The 13265-nt window shown below is 32.2% G+C and overlaps 2 protein-coding genes across 5 annotated transcripts in view; one reads left to right on the top strand and one right to left on the bottom strand.

Moving 5' to 3' along the window:
• The window catches only part of LOC126818261 (uncharacterized), a 41883-nt gene extending 40087 nt beyond the window's left edge, over positions 1-1796 (top strand). For all 3 annotated transcript variants that reach the window (XM_050545573.2, XM_050545572.2, XM_050545571.2), the window contains exon 29: positions 268-1796. In XM_050545573.2, coding sequence (XP_050401530.1) covers positions 268-312 — 45 coding nt within the window. In that variant the 3' untranslated portion in view covers positions 313-1796. The remainder of the gene's footprint in view (positions 1-267) is intronic.
• A 2023-nt stretch (positions 1797-3819) lies between these two features.
• LOC126818264 (DNA methyltransferase 1-associated protein 1) lies at positions 3820-13258 on the bottom strand. Of its 2 annotated transcripts, none has more exons than XM_050545577.2 (13): positions 13060-13187; positions 11156-11296; positions 10945-11030; positions 10116-10236; positions 9758-9832; positions 9325-9543; positions 8891-8998; positions 8163-8348; positions 7958-8029; positions 6945-7017; positions 5719-5873; positions 4864-5085; positions 3820-4109 (listed from the first exon to the last, which is right to left on the bottom strand). In XM_050545577.2, exons 2-13 carry the CDS (start codon positions 11249-11251, stop codon positions 4047-4049), a joined length of 1476 nt encoding a protein of 491 aa, XP_050401534.1. In that variant the 5' UTR covers positions 11252-11296; positions 13060-13187; the 3' UTR covers positions 3820-4046. The 2 variants fall into 2 exon arrangements, with proteins under 2 accessions (XP_050401534.1, XP_050401533.1); XM_050545576.2 differs by having other exon boundaries at positions 3821-4109; positions 13136-13258.
• Between the last annotated feature and the right edge of the window lie 7 nt (positions 13259-13265).

Raw genomic sequence — 13265 nt, 5'->3', positions numbered from 1 at the left:
AATCAAATATTTAATCAATATCAAAAATGTTATCACTTTATTGAGCTTTGTCTCCGACATGAGGAAGAAAAAGGTTCGATTCCAGTCAGTATTTATAAAATATATGATGAATAAGAAATTTTGCAACATTAGGCAATCTCTGCAGATAATATAATAAAACAAATGTCAGCAGAACCTTTATTTCGATTCTGTTTCCTTAATTAAACGGCTTCATTTGAATGTACAGCAGTCATTTATTACCTGTAATGTTAATTCTTTCTATTTCAGTTGGTATATAAATTATATGAAGAAGGAAATGTTTCAAAATCCTGAATATGATATTTGTGAAAACAGAAGTTATGATTTGTCAACATTTGAAAAGTATCCCTGACAAACTAGTATATTTAAATGTAAATGTTGACAAAAGTCAAACGGGCAGAATTATTTCAGACATATTTTAATGGTGTGCAGTGTTTCATAAAATAAAAAGAAAACAACCAAGTTGATATTCAACATTTGTGTGATAACTAAGACACAATTTATGGTGATATAGACATCAATATTGATGATTTTGTTAACGTTTTGTATTGTGTTAATTCTCATGTGGAACTGAATCAGTTCAAGTGAAATGGGAATTTATATAATAAGTGGAAATGTTATGTTTCAGTTTCTTCAGCAAAAGTACATTGAAGGACAATCAACTGAATACATGATAAAACTTGTAAAAATCCATAAAGACACAGAGAAAAATGAATAAATGTTTCATTAACGTAAAATACAGACTTCAATAAGCATTATATTTTATTTCTTACAAATGGACTACTTGTAGTAAATATGTTGTTATTCTGTGTTAAAAATAATGCAGTATAGAATACAGAAAATGTATTTGACAATTAATTCATAAAATTTGCCAATATAACTTATAAATGGTTCAACTTTATGGTGATTGTGCAACCCTTCCATGTTGATAATTATTTGTATATAATTTTTATACACATGAATATATCCAATAATTTGTTATATATTTTGTATTGTGGTGTATCAGTGTCAATATTTATATATTCAGACTATTGAAAGAACTATCATTTTGTCATCAGAATTTAAAATCACATTGTATTAATGTTTTAATGTACTGTATTAATATTCTGTTGGTTATCTATGTGTTATGTCTTAACAAACCAACATTAGTTTTTCTGTCAAATTTCTTAACTATTTATAAATTAAAAAATTTTGTAGTGAAATAAAATACTACATATACAGTAAATAGGTCAAATTTTAAAGGCACAATAATCTAGATTGTTCACATGTATTTCAAAAGTAAAAGAAATGTACTATTTTAATGTTAAGACTATTATTACATGTATATATACTTAAGCAGGCCAGAGTTTATAAGACCTTCATCAAGAATGGACTGGCTTGTACAGAGAAAGATAGCACAATTATTTTTACTATTTTGTCTAAGAGAGATAAAGATGGTGGTGTGAAATCAAATAAAACCTTTGTAAACTTAAAATGTCCATAATTTAATTAGAATTAATTGATTTGAGTCGTGACTTATATTTTGACCAGAATTCTTTTTTCTTTTTTTTCTATGTACTATTGATTGTGTATGACTTTTAACTTTATATTTAACGTTTATTCTGGTATGTTAATAATATTTGTAGATAATAGTTGCTTTATCTTTAAAGATAATCTCCTCTTGTCTCCGTTTCTTCATACAATGATTCAAATGTGTATCAAAAATATATCACGTACATATGTATGGTTTGTTGAATAATTTATTGTATGTGAAAATTAAAATATAGTTTTTATGTCAACTTCTTGTCTTGTACATTGTATAAATATAGAAACCATATGGCCACTCGTAGATCAGATGGCTGAATCTACCAATAAACTTCATTGCCAGATTGAACATAAATGACCAACACACCATTTACAATCTAATCCTCTAATTGAATTGGGTTTATCTGAAGTGTTATTTCAATTAGTGATAAGCAAACTTTATATACTCAGCCAAATTAAAAACTTGACACTGATGAATTTCAACTAAAAAAATTTTTCTGGTAACTCAAACAAATTTTAAAGTGTTTCTAACGATAGTAAGTAGTAAGAAGCCTTTAATTTCATAAAATTGTAAAGTCACGTTGATCACGTGACTTTTGAGCACATAAAGATGAGAAAACCTGAAAAACACGTGCAAACACAAACTCGTGAGGTCAATCGATGCAAGTTTGCTTAAACTGAACACGCACACGTAACTTGAACTGGAAAAACAAATTAAAATTGTTATTTTCATATTTGTTAGAAAATGCCGCGCCTTTCAAATGTAGAACGTCTACGTGCTATAGGTAGGCTCTATGCTGGTCAGTCTGTGGTCACTGTTGCAAGAGCCTTTAATTGTTCACGCCAGACAATAATTAATCTTAGAATGAGAGTGCTTCAAACTGGTACTATTGCCGACCGCCCAAGGGCGGGAGCGCCACATGTGACGTCACTCCAGGAGGATCAAGCAATACGATTATGTCATCTTAGAAACAGATTTGTCACTGCAACCTCCACAAGTAGAGAGATGTTTGGTGGAAGGGTAACTGCACAAGCTTGCAGGCTGCTGGTCTTCGAGCTCGGAGGCCCTATAATGGACCAATATTGACACCACTTCATCGCCGTAACCGACTTGTGTGGGCCACAAGACACATAAGATTTACTCAAAGACAGTGGAAATCGGTTGTCTTTAGTGTCGAATCTCGATTCACTTTGAGATTTGCCGATGGCAGGGTCCAAGTGTACCGCAGACGAGGTGAACGTTACGCTCAAGTATGCGTCAGAGAAGTTGACCGATTTGGTGGCAGCAGCGTCATGGTTTGGGGTTCTTTTTGTGCACATGGACGTTCTCCTCTTGTTGTTGTCCAAGGGAACTTAAATGCTGTCCAGTACAGGGATCAGATTTTGCAACCTGTTCTTCTTCCGTTTATGCAGAGACATGGGCCTGGACTAACGCTTCAACAAGACAATGCTCGACCCCATACAGCAATTGCTACCCAGAATTTTTAAAGAAATGCCGGTGTCCAAGTCCTGGATTGGCCGTCGCTTAGCCCCGACCTTAATCCTATTGAACACATCTGGGATGAACTGGGTCGACGTGTTCGTCAGCAAGTGAATCCACCACTGACTTTGCAGGACCTTCAACATGCTCTTGCTGAGCAGTGGCGACGTCTTCCTCGGGTAGTGTTTACTAATGTTCTGAGATCCATGAGAAGACATTGTGTGGCAGTACGAGACGCTAGAGGAGGCCACAACCATTACTAAACACTTTATTCCGATTGTTCTCAAAGTCTGTGAATTTCATTTTGGGGGTACTGTGACATCACGAACGTTATCAATGTCAAGGACTTTCGGCGAGACGTATTCTTGCTTTCTGTTGATGTCAAGGTCGTCTGTGCACAACATAACACTAAAATAGTTGCCTCAAACCAAATATTAAAAATCTAGTCCCAAAAATCCTGAATGTCAAGTTTTTAATTTGGCTGAGTATATGATTTAATTTAAAACTCAATTATTTTATTTTTGACCCAAATCAAAGAGGTCCAGTTTGTTTCAATCTTTATAATCAATGATTAGAAGTATAATCGGAAACCCTTCTTTTAAACATTTTTTTTCAAAACTGCTTCGGTTGATTAATTCCAACATTCACACTTAATCAGGTCAATTACAGGGATCTTTCAAAACCTGGCTTATTTGATCCTCAGTGATCTAAAATTTTGATATGAAGTTTTATCTTAATACAGTTGACTTTGTTTTACTGATAAATAATATACAGGTCACAATTCTATGGAATACAATTACTGCTTATTACTGAGCCACGTTTCGACTAGGCGTCTCTAGTCATTATCAAGCAAAGATAAAATAAAACAGATGAATTATTGCTGAGTCTGATGCTATTGTTGGCACTGACAGGAATTTCAGCAGGCATAGTGACAACAAATACAGAACAAAGTAATTATATGATGATGATTTTATATACATAATGATATGATGATATACAACATGATATAACAACAACAATAGATTTAGGATTTCTGTTTTATCTTCTTTAACAAGTTACTTTGTTCTATAGCAGCTTTCCTTTTTCTCTGAAAATACAGAAAAGTAAAATTATTTATTGCAAACATAGACATGGACTTATCACTCCCACTTATATGCCCACCAGCCAAAAAGTCATCAACAAATCCTGCAGAGCACCATCTTAAAAATTCATGTGGCAAACTACCTCTTACTATTATATATTCTGTATAACGTTTGAAATATTGGATAAAATTATTATGTAAGGTGATAATAGATTACCGAAACAAACATATCAAATGTAGAGTATAGATTTAGTTGGTCGATCAAATTGGGCAACAAAGGTATACAATCTATTAGTAATAATACAGAATCACAGACAGGGTTGGCATAGACAGGTAACAGAGAACCATAGACTACAAAACTACAGAGAATATAAATCAAATTGAAATCTCTATTTGGCAAGCAGAAAATGCTCATGATCAATCTGAGTCATGGTACTGATCAAACACCAAGTTTCACCAGTCTCATTAAAATCAAAAAGTACTGGTACTGATGCAATGAAACTATACATTGAGTTTCATCACTGTCACTTAATTAGAAATAGAATGGAAGTTATCGTGTCCCAAAGCATGCTTATTAGACCTCAGTCAAGGAATGTAAATCTAATAAATGCATATACTAATTAAAACAAGAGTTATTATATCCCAAAAAGTGTGAAGGACAGATAGTTGGGGCAAGTAAAACCTTCCATTTGAGTGGAAAAATCATTTCTTTTCTGAGTGAAGACAAAAATCTGCTACAATTTAATTGTTTATTACGTACATTAGGTGTAGTAAGAGAATCAGCGTTGCCTACAACATCTACAGCTTCTCCTCCTTTCTTTAATGTTGGTGAATCATCTTGTGATTCTGTCACCTGTATTAGAGGTGTATTGGGTGTAGAACTAACTCCTATTGGTGTTCCACTTAATAAAGAAACACTGGTCTCTCCAGGTATTGGTGTTGATGGTAAAGATGACGGTGTCACATCCATATTCACCTCAGTCTAAAATATAAATTGCTTGATTAAAGGTAGAATTCAGGCATATCAGGGAAGTAATACATCAAAATATAGGCCTACATGTCACCTGTATTTGTATAATTTATAATTAACTACAAACCTGAAATTAATGAGTGACTTCTTGTATTTAACCAATAAGTAAGACATTTACCAGATAACAACATCATTGTAAAGTTATCAATGACTTTGATTGATTAGCCCATCATCTATTAATCTCTGTTGATTATTGTATTTTTAAAGAGAGATGTTATGTTTCGCAATGCCACTGATCTACTCTGTTCTGTATTTTATGTCAGAGAATAGATAATTTAAAAACTTCCACATAAGTACAAACAAACAGACTAATTAGAATAGAGTGGTGTTTTAATCACAATGTTTCAGGTAATACAACCCTTGTTCAAATGTTAGAAAACATTAATGCGACATACAATAGGTTGCATTTAACCCATTAACTAATAGTTTTATAGCATTATGACTGAAATGCTAGAAACCATTTGCCATTAATACTACTCAGTGACAACAAAAGAGGACAAGGAAAGAAAAGTTGAATGGGAGAATGGGTCAAATTTAACAATGACAAATGAATACATTAATCATCTCCATCGCAAATATACTTACCTTTATACCACGCAGAGTATCATATCTGTGTTTCATTGTTTGCTGTTCATATTCACAATTAGCTAGAGCTAACTTCAACTCATACAATAGTACTATATCCTGACGTAATTCATTAAAATTCTGTACTATCTCTTCACATGGCATTGGATTGAACTCTGGAAAAATTATGGTATATATTTAATAGTTAGTGTTAGTAGTAATATTGAATCAGAATTTCTGAAGATACCAGAAAGTTAATAACTTTCAGGCCACATTTTGCAAGAGATGGATAGAGAACAAGCTTAAAATTTCACGAAATTCAAATCCATCTGACATTATGGTGTAACTTTAATATATTTGAACGGTTTTTTTTTAAATCAGATAAAAATTGTGACCACTAGAGGGACCACAATCTAAAAACAGGATTTTTCGTACAATCTGGGGCCATCACTCAGTAAGTTGTGATCTGATATGTACGAATATCGAAAGGAACCAAGATCTTTGGGTTTTAAACATGCATTTCAAGTTTCATCAAAATCAGATGAAAATTGTGACCTCTAGAATGTCCACAAGCTAAAAACGTGATGTTTCGTACAATCAGGGGCCATAATCCATGAAATTATGATCCGATACATGCCAATATCGAACAAAACTGAGATCTTTGGGAAATATACTTATATTTCAAGTTTCATGAAAATCGGATAAAAATTGTGACCTGTAGAGTGTCCACAAAAAAAATTGTGGAAGTCTGGACGGACAGGGGTGACGACATCGTACGTCTACATGACAATGTGGTTAAAAAGTCATGGGTATTACAAAACCATCTTTTATAGCATCTCTAGATCTCTAGATGCTATAGAAGATGGTTTTGTGATACTCATGATGAGATGCTATAAAAGATGGTTTTGTGATACCCATGACTTTGTTTTTAACCACTCCTACTACTGGTGTCGCAGTATCAAGTTTATTTTGACTTGGATCCCATCTAAGTTTATGTTATTCAAATGGTTTTGGATTCCTCTCTCTTTATATTTATTTGGATACATGAAAATGTGGGCATATAAAAATTAAAACAGCTAAAATAATCCACTGTCACTAGAAAAGCTGAATGTCAAATGATAGATTGTCTAAAAGTGAAACTAGAAATTGTTGCAAGTTCTATTATTAAGCCTATTTCTGATTTTTTACATATTATTTGAAGGGTCTTTTTTTTATTACTGAGAAAATTAAATACATGAGGAACCTACCAATAGATAATTCTTCTAGAACTTGTTCAATGGCTTTCATCTTTTTCTGACCAATAGATGCTGGTAATTTCATCTAAAATACATAAAAGCATACTTTATTGATTAATAAATAGTATTATCTAACATAATAATATGTTATAACAAGCCAACAGCGAGGCTGATGGCCCACGCCGAAATCCCGAAATAAATAGATGACACATATTAATTAATTGCACATGTATCTTTTTCAAAAGTATCGAGCAATCAAACTGATTATAAACTATACACTAAGTTGCATCACTCTCTATCAGATAGATTCAAAGTCAAAGAAATTGCTTAGCTCTGCTTATCTTTAGTGGGAAATGTTAATTATTGAACTCAGTCAAGACATTCACCTAATGAACATCAACATCAAGTTTCAACATTCTACCTCAGTTAAAAGCATAGTTGTTATGTTCTAATGTCTTGTCCAATCAAATTGCTTATCGCTCCTTAGCCTAAGCAGAAAATTCTCATCAAACTTAGTCAATATAATATAATGAATCTATACTCGGAATTTCGGAGCTTTCACTTAATTATAACCAATGTTATTGTGCCCAAAACCATCAACCAATCAAATTGCTTATCTCCGCTTACCGTAAGCAGACAATGTTCATCATTGAACTCCATCAAGGCATTCACCTAATGAACGCCTACACCAAGTTTGAACATTCTACCTCAATTAGAACGAGAGTTATTGTGTTTCAAAGTCTCGATCATCAAATTTAGTCAAGGTATTGATGTGATGAAACTATACACCAAGTTTGATCACTCTCACTAAATTAGAACTGAAGTTATTGTGTCCCAAAGCATCAAACAATCAAATTGCTTATCTCTGCTTACCCTAAACTCTTTAAACTCCATCAAGGCATCGACCTAATAAACATCTACATCAAGTTTGAACATTATAGCTCAATTAGAAGGAGAGTTATTGTGTCTCAAAAAGTGTGATGGGCAGACAGACAATGGGGTTTGTTAATGACAAAGATACTTACTCTTTGACTTCTTAATGAGACACCAGACTGTTTGAAATCGGGGAACTTAATACCACAAGTTTCAGGATTAGACTAAAATAAAAGAAAGAATAACATTGAAAGTTTCATATCCAAATGGATGAAAGGTGGATATATTTGTACAATATACTATTCATACAATATCATAACTCGGTGTTAACACGAAAAGGTTTTGAAAATTTGTTACCAGTCCTTCTTTGGTTTTTTGTGGTGGAAGTTTCTTCTTTGTAATTTTTCTATCTGTACGTCTAGAATCTATATTACTATCGGCAGCAGTTATCAATTTCTGAAGATCCTGTGTCTTCTTTTCTCTTTCTTTCTTTCGAAGTTCTATTTTCTTCAACTCTGCTATCAAATTATCTTCTTCTTCAACCTAACGTAAATAAAATAATTAATTGTTTTAGTCTTTTAAACTTTTTGGACTACTGTACATTTCAATACATTGTCCAGAGAATGAAAAATAACATACTATTCAAGTAATAATCATGCAAAGCTAAAATTAAACACAAAAGTGTCTAAAAAGCAAGAAATAATTCATCTGGATTGAGCAAATTTTAAGCGAAAGTAACAAATACTTTTTTCCTGAATATATGTTGCCAATTTCAATTCAAGATGTCACTGCCAATTTCTTTTGGGAATAATTCATTTTTGAATGTTTTTGTTGACATTCTGTAGAAAACATTACTTTTTTAAGGGGATATTGGAACATTGAATTCTAGTATTAAAGAGGGTCTTAAAAAATTCCATGTATGCAATTTGTAGAAAAAATATACAGACGCTCATACATTGCTGGTGGGGTTGGGGCCACAGGAAGTCTATAAAAAGTGGCGTTCCCAATACACCCAGTTAATATCAAATGGAAAAACACAAAATAAGATCATAAATGAAGTGTAAATTGAATCTTGTATATTATACCTGTTCTGGTGTTCTTTCAAATAATTTAGTAAGCTGAGCTTTTCTTCTTCTTTCATGTTCAGCATCAAAAACTTTTATTTTGGGTTCAGTTCCTGGTGGAGCTCTCACCTATAATTTTAATATTTAAAATATATCAATGTCTTACAACACAAATTTATATAAAATTTGTCCATTTCAAATTTTAAACTTTTGACACAGGTTAATTATGTTTCATCTGTTTAAATTCCTGGGAGTACTGTAAATTAACTGTTAGATCTTAACTGTTCTAATCTAAGACTTTCTATCATTGAGTTTTCCAAAACATTGTCTGAATTTACATGTTTACATCAGTTGTAAATACATCAAAAAAGTAGTATTACAAACATTACAGTATCTCTCTTATCCAAAACACCCTCTGTATCTGACTTTCCAGTTCACATTAATCAAATAATTACCTTTTTAAGAGTATTACAAACATTATAGTATCTCTCTTTTAGATCCTCTACGCTTCTTTCTTTATACTTCTCTCGATCCCATTTATCTTGTATTACAATAAAACGTAAATCAAATCGTTTACATAAATCAAACAAAGTATCAGTTTCTAGTCGAGTCCAGTTATCATCATGTAAATGTTGTTGATATTCTAAATCTGTATAGGCTGGAACATCTACAGTCTACCAATAAAAACAACATAATAAATATAATTAGTATAAATTCTAGATACAACCAAGTTTTGATATTTGACAATGTATGACTTAAAAAAATAAGTATTAGTACATGTATATTATTGAAGATGAGATGTTACCAGTACATGCTTTTCTGAAATGTTGTCTGATAAATGAGTTACAGTTTTGCTTAAACATTTTATTTCAAACTACCATTCTTTACCTTATTAAATCTTGAGAACGGATAATCTTTTCCTTCATCAGCAACTCTTCTATAGTGATAAAATATAGTACCATCCTATGTGAACAAACAAAGATACAAAATTAAGTATAAGCTTATTGTTTATACAAATCTTCATACTTTTGGAAGATGTAATAATTTTTGATGTACACCCTAATTCTAGCACCAGACTGAAGATCTACAAAGTAAATGATGCAATTTTGTGAAAAAAATATTAATAACAGAGAAACTATTGCTATGGATTTGATTTGAAAAAAAAAGAGGGTTTTGTGATAAGATACATGTCCAGAAATCCCTCTTTTATATTCCTTTTACCGGCCTGAGATAAATAATTTGATACCTTTCTAGCAGGATTGGTAAACGGCATCCACTTCCAGGGTCTAACTTTACTACTACCTATTTTAGCTTTCATCTGTTTATAACCTTGACTATTATCTGATGGTACTAGAGGTGGAGAATCTCTGAAATAAAATACTTTAATTAAACGAAACGATGTTATTATACAGATACAATTGATAATCAATTCAACAAGCCAACATTGAGGATGATGTCCAACGCCTCAATCCAAAAGAAAATAGATGACACCCATTAATGACATGCATCTTTTTATAAAGCATCAAACAATCGAATTAAATCAAATCAGCTTAACCTGAGCAGAAGATGCTAACTATAGAAATTAGTATTACTTTTTAGTGAAAGTATTGTTGTAATGAAACAGCTAATATATTCCAGAAAGTCAAATTATTTTGACAGGACAAACTACTGTCATGCATTCTATTTGAATCATATTTTCAGAACAAAAAACCAACAATCATAATATAAATCAGCCTGTAACATGGACAGGAAATCTTCCTTTGTTTTTTTCGTTGAATAAGCAGATTGTTTTCCCTCTAGTAGATTGGGTGGAGCTTAACCGAGCAATAACTAGACATGTTCAATGTTATTGCACTCTTTTGCTGGTTTACACTAGTTTTAATAGAAATCATATAGAGAAGTGGGATGGGTTTCTGTTCAATAACAACAAGCATCTTGAGCAGGTGTCAATGTTACAAGTCATTTATAGCACGCTTTATTCATTAAAAGGTTTAACATCTCAGCCTACGGCCTCAATGTTTAAACCTGTTAACTCAAGAAAGCTGTGCTATAAATATAACTTTACAAATACTTACTTATTGTCTGTCCATAATAAACCCCATAATTCTCTGTGCATTCCTTCTGGTCTTTTAGAATTAATATCTGATTTTCTAGCTTTTTTCTACAAACATAGAATACAAGAACAGGAGTAAGTCTTTTATTACACGCACTACAATAATGAAGTTTTTAAATAACTAAAATCATTTCTAACAGGATGCAAATTTTGAATTTACACAAACAAATTACCTTCTTAGAATCATTCATAAGCGATTCCTTTGTTACAGGATCTTTATCTGGTGTTTCCAGATCCAGTATATCTCGTACATCACTTCCAAGTGCCATTTTGAAGAATGACAACTATTGAAGATTCTGTTTTGTTTTATTAATCTGAAAAATTGAACATGTACTTTTTACTATTTTTATTATTATGTTTTTGAAAGTATCAATATAAGAGATTCCAAACATTTTTTATTAAATAGAAGACTTTATGTATGCAAATATAAAAGGCAATTTGAACAATCTTTGAAAAGAGCATGCCATAGGATTAACTGTGGCTCAGTAAGACATTGGCTCAGCCGTATTAACCTGGCTGGAGGTCCCATGTTCAATCCCAGTGCTGAGACCGTTCATTGCGATTTTTCGGCATGGTTCCTATTGTCAGTGGTGCAGGAATATAGTCATTTGGATTGGATTAAAAACTGATACCCCATGTAGTCTACACATTGGCGTGTCTGTGCATGTAAAAGTTGGTAGGACGATTTTGTAAAGATAACATGCAGGTAAAATTTACCGTTCGCCAGCAAGTACAGCACGTGGATCTAAAGGAATGGCAATATTTACAAAGTTGAATGTTTACAAAAAAATGTTTTATTTCTTTATATCTGTACTATGTTTGTATATTTAATATGAAAAAGTAGCTGATGAATTTATTTGAAATAGGCCAATTCAAGACACGAAAGAAAATATTAACATGAAACACATGGTTATCAAAAGGCCTCACCAAAAGATGAAACATTAAAATTGCACTTACGGTTCTTTGATAATCAGTTTCCCGTAAAACTAATATAGCTTTTAAACAGAATTAATATGCTGATAAATTTATTTGAAAATGACCTACATGAAAACAAAAGCAAATATTTACATGACCTGCACTGTTTTTACACGTCCCTAGAAATTTTTAACGATAATCTGTAAGCTGCACATTGACATGCATTCCTCGACAAGCTTGCCATAGAGGACAGTACAAATCGATAAATTAGTGCCTACAAAGAAAAGTCTTTTCGGAAAATATTAGAAATGATAATTAAAGATCAAAGGATAATTAAAGCTGATTAACCCATAATCCGGATGTTATTGTGGTATGTGCAAAGATACCTTCCGATTCTTTGGTGGATGCGGAAACACGTGAGTTGTCAATCATCGATAATTGCCGACATGTGTTGATTGAAATTAATCTGTTTCACGTAAAATACATTTAGGCCTTCACAATTATATAAAACTTTATTAGTATCGATCGGTCAATCAAGCTTGTTTACTATTTGATAAATGAAAAACAATGACGTATTACTTAATATACATGTACACAAATTTTCAAAGATATTTTATTGTTAAGTTCAATAGTCGCTGATTAAACAAAACAAAAGACAACTAGTGTTAATCTTTTATTAGCGGTCTGAATTTGTTTTCAATCTTTTACTAGCGGTTATTGCAATAGTCTGATAGATAAAAAAAACCCAGCTATTACTAATATAAAACAGTCATTTATTTATTCATCCGAGACACCTGACGGAGTCCGAAAGGTGCTCAAGTTAGTCCGAACCATTATCAAACTGAGTCGCCGGACCGAAATGTCGTACTACCATAATAAATGATTGGTCATTAAAAATTTAGTTTCAGAATTCAGAACGGCAATGAGTCATTACTCATTGTGACTACTTTGGTGGCACGGGCACTTTATTTGACGGATTAAACAACAAATTGCTTACTATTTATTTGAGTATTTAAAACCATTAACAATAACATCATCAGCAAACTGAACAAGTCAGTCATTCAGTGCCGATAATAAAATTTGGCAATTGTTGTGCCTTTAAAAATATAGAGGACCTATAAGGCGAGGTTTACAATACAAAATATTAATTGAAATTGTTTACCTGAGTCAAATGACTACATTAACTGGATTTTTATGACAGATTGTCAACTCAAAGAATCCAGAATTGTGGAAATTACCTTGTTTATCTGTTTATTTTTTAGATTATGGGCGCAGACATTTTTATTTTCTGTAGACTCGCATCACATGACCCAATAGCTTGTTGTCAATAGAGTCAATATAGACTGGACAATGTATATAGCTGGACAT

Source organism: Patella vulgata, chromosome 4 (assembly GCF_932274485.2).
Source record: "Patella vulgata chromosome 4, xgPatVulg1.2, whole genome shotgun sequence".
Lineage (NCBI taxonomy): Eukaryota > Metazoa > Mollusca > Gastropoda > Patellidae > Patella > Patella vulgata.
The sequence above is the reverse complement of the archived record's forward strand: the minus strand, read 5'-3'. Positions and strand labels throughout refer to the sequence as shown.